The sequence below is a fragment of the Sinocyclocheilus grahami genome, unplaced genomic scaffold, assembly GCF_001515645.1.
Source record: "Sinocyclocheilus grahami isolate Dianchi unplaced genomic scaffold, SAMN03320097.WGS_v1.1 scaffold649.1, whole genome shotgun sequence".
NCBI lineage: Eukaryota > Metazoa > Chordata > Actinopteri > Cypriniformes > Cyprinidae > Sinocyclocheilus > Sinocyclocheilus grahami.
The window spans coordinates 444,234-447,884 of record NW_015505828.1 but is presented as its reverse complement, the minus strand read 5'-3'; the positions used below and the strand labels follow the sequence as shown (position 1 = coordinate 447,884).

Here is a 3,651-nt window from a genome sequence, read left to right as displayed (position 1 = left end):
TGCGTCACCCAGATGTGTTTTCAGTCCCGACATCTGTAAAATTCCAGGAGCTACTCATGCAGGAGTTAGTGAAGTGAACAGGGTCAACCTAACAGGAAAGAGACGCTCACGGGTGACGCGTGGAAGTGACAGGAGCCCACTGAGCGCGTTCATCCTGACGAGCCATCGATAACATTAAATATTATTTTAAATGCATATTTCCAAGCAATAACTACCACGAAGCACAAACTATGTTTTGTGCTAAACTTATTTTTTGTGCCGTTTTGTTTTGGTATTTTGTGCTCTGTGTAAATGCTCGTATAGTTTTCGAAATGGCATGAATGCATGAAGTAGCCTAAATATCCAAGTGAATGAATGAATGAACTGTCTTTTGAATGTTTATGTCTGCAGAAGACTCGGATGTCTTCCCGTACTCTTCACGCTTTCCCCCCTTCTCTCGTCCTCTTTTATGGTGCTGTGCTCATTTCAGTCAGATTTCCCTTATTTCACAGTTCAGTGGATGTTCAGGGTGAGCTCGTGCTTCCTCATTGGTCGTTGCTCTCCAATCTCACTTTCCCCATTCATGCATCCCTCCTCTCCTCCTCTCACGCCTCCTCCACATAGCTCACATGGCAATCACTTTCAGACGGGACTAATTATTTCAGACTGGAAAAGCGTTCAGAAATACCCAGTGATAGAGACAAGACAGGTGAGTATTCCGTGTTTGAGGTTAAGCGCTGCAGAAGTTGAGCCATGCGCGTTCTTTCTAATCGACCAGAAAGTTGTTGTCGCTTTTTTTCCGGGATAAAAACACATGCACGTGGAGCTATTTTCCATTAGCGAATGATTTGATTTCCTTGTCCACTTTGGAATGTCGCTTCTCTGCTCGTTTCCACTGTGTTGACAGCCGAGAGAGACGTTATTTGATGGATAACACGAACACGCTAGGTAAAACGCTTCAAATGAAACACTAGACGCTCTTGGTCCTCTTCGGAGGAGAGGCGATGCTGTTACTTAACAGTCCCGTTGAGCCTCCAGTCACTTAATTGGCCACAGATGCGGAATTCTATGCTCTTTTACCGTTTAGAAATTGGATGCATTTGGGAAAGTTTATGAGGCTTGCCCAGCTCTCGCCCGCAGCAGCCCGAGGTCTGACGCTGCGAATATAAATCGAGCGAATTATAAGATTCCTGATTTATTCATTACGGTCAGTGCGTTCAGGTATCGACATGACAACATCTCACTCCTTACCGACAACTGACGAATGCATTTTCATTTCCACCTTTACCGAGTTGCACTGATACGTCCATCATTCTATGTTTTCCGTTTATTAACACGTTATTCGATCTAATGTAAAGCGTGTAAACGCATAATTATATGTGGCATCTAGTCTTGATGCTTCACGCACAGATTGATTTAAAATGAATGATTCAGGAGTTAAGTGCAATGCAATGCAAAAATAAAAATAAGTAAAAATCAAAGTGACAACTTGCAGTCATAAATGTACTACCCCTTTTAATTAGTGGTGAAGAAAGTCGTATTGGCACTGAAAACGTGAATAGAAATAAGAGAAATTGCAGTAATAATGGATTGAAACAAATGCGGACAAAATGATGCATGAATATATAATGCATGTTTTTGCAGTGGTTCGGGAAAGTAAATTGGTTGTTTTTTTTAGGCTACATCAGGATGCAATAGTTCACTCTTATCACACCGTTGTTCTTGATAAATCCTCACTCAATGATTATAGCCTCTAAAAAAATGATAAAAAACAACTTTAAGACAGTCAATTGCCAATGCACAAATCAGGACGATTTGCGAGAAATAAAGTTCTGTTATGTTTCTTTATTTCTCTTGCTGTGTTTTGATATGGCCATCAGTTATTTTCATAGTGCTGCTGAACTGCTGTGGAATGTTAAATAATGCTATTGCCAGTCTGCTCTGTGATTGCACGCCGAAGGAAAGGCAAAAGACACCGTCCCCGAGGTGCCCTTTCACCCGAGACTTTGTAAGCTACACTTATTAAAACGAAAAGTGTTTCAATATGTGGCTGCTCTGAACGTGAAAGGGGCTGGGCCTAATTGACATATCTTACACAGCCTTGTTTCATAAACACATTCAAAAACGAAAGATGATGAATGAGAAAAGCAAACAAATATATAACTGATGTTTTGATTATTATAGCATAACATATCAAAATTATTATTATTAATAATATTAATTCTGCATGTACTGCCACCTGTAGCCAAAATAGGCTACTTGAAATGGAGGCCTGTGCAGTGAATTAGAAAAAATAAATAAATAAAAAAACCCCGGAGGGATGAAAGGTATAGGCTACAATTATTAGGAATAAATGCAGCTCTGTTTAACACTCGTGCCCCTCATATAAGCTCATGAACCAGATCTGACCTCTCTGTTTAGATTACTGGATGTGGTTTAACTGGAAACCAACGTGCCCGTGGCTACTATTCACAAGAACTGCTGCGCTGCCAATTATTTTACAATTATACATGGTGCAGGTAAACACAGAGAATGCAGAAAAAATAGCTTCTCTCTGTCGAAATTAAAATATCACTCTAGGGCATAAAGAAAAGCATTTCGCAGAAACTGAGACGGAAATCAATTTTGAGAAGAACTGGCATGGCGAAAGGGAAATATGCTTTTTTTTTTTGTGCTGATTTGTGAGAGATGGGAATTCATGAATTGCTGAAAGATAATGAATGAATTCGTTTGCTTCCGAAATTTAGCAGATGAAAACTGAAATTAAGTTACATTTCCGAGCTTAATGTGGGACGGTTGTTTTAAGCGCGGCAGTCGGAATTAAATCAGAATTAAGAAATAGCCTAATTTGGCTAAATTAGCTATTTTTCTAATAATAATAATACTTATTATTATTATTATTATTATTATAGACGTTTAACTCTGGCATATTTATTTGTTAGTTTTGACAGTCTAAACCAGTTTCCTCTAAGATGACCTGTGGACTTGTTTTTTTTTAAGGGGTCGTGAAGTGAACATCACACATTTCCGGGCTCTCTGTCCAATGAGAATGTTTCAGACCGTCCCCGACACGTCGTCTTACGTCAAGGTAAGACAACATCGTCACTACGAGCAGGTAATGTCGGAGGAAACAGAGTGGAACTTCTAAATTGCCTTTTTCCTCTTCCAAGTTTCATTGATGACTGATGTAAACGGCTTGAAAAAAAACCGCGGTTTTCCGGATACACCTCTCGTCATGTTTGACTTAAAATGAATGAGTTAATTGGTTTACAACACATCTGGTAGAGTGTACACTGTCTGCCTAGCTTAGTCTTAAATTTGATCTGGCCATTGAACGAAGGGACAGGCCATCTCTGACCTTAAAACATGTTACTTATTGCACATTATTGTATTTGACTTGGTGCTTTCTCTCTCTCTCTCTCTCTCTCTCTCTCTCTCTCTCTCTCTCTCGACATGGTCTTAAAGAATGTAAACATTGCAAATGGCAGACATATGTTTTTGCATGAACTAAGTTCGACAATCCATACATAGGGAAGTTTCCATTTAGAACTCGAACTGTTTAAGGAATCTCTACAGATGGGTTTTGGGTCTTCATTGATTATGTCACTTATACTGAATTGCTCACTTTCTGGTGCTAACATGGAGTTCTATAGGCTGCCAATTTATGAAGGG

General features: G+C 39.5%; 1 protein-coding gene across 4 annotated transcripts in view; it reads left to right on the top strand.

Moving 5' to 3' along the window:
- Positions 1-602: 602 nt before the first annotated feature.
- LOC107558570 (Friend leukemia integration 1 transcription factor-like) overlaps positions 603-3,651 on the top strand; it is a 36,222-nt gene continuing 33,173 nt past the window's right edge. For 3 of the 4 annotated variants that reach the window (XM_016242228.1, XM_016242232.1, XM_016242227.1), the window contains exons 1-2: positions 603-688; positions 2,980-3,094. In XM_016242228.1, the coding sequence (XP_016097714.1) occupies positions 3,023-3,094 (72 nt within the window). In that variant the 5' untranslated portion in view covers positions 603-688; positions 2,980-3,022. The remainder of the gene's footprint in view (positions 689-2,979; positions 3,095-3,651) is intronic. The other variant, XM_016242229.1, reaches the window with a different exon arrangement.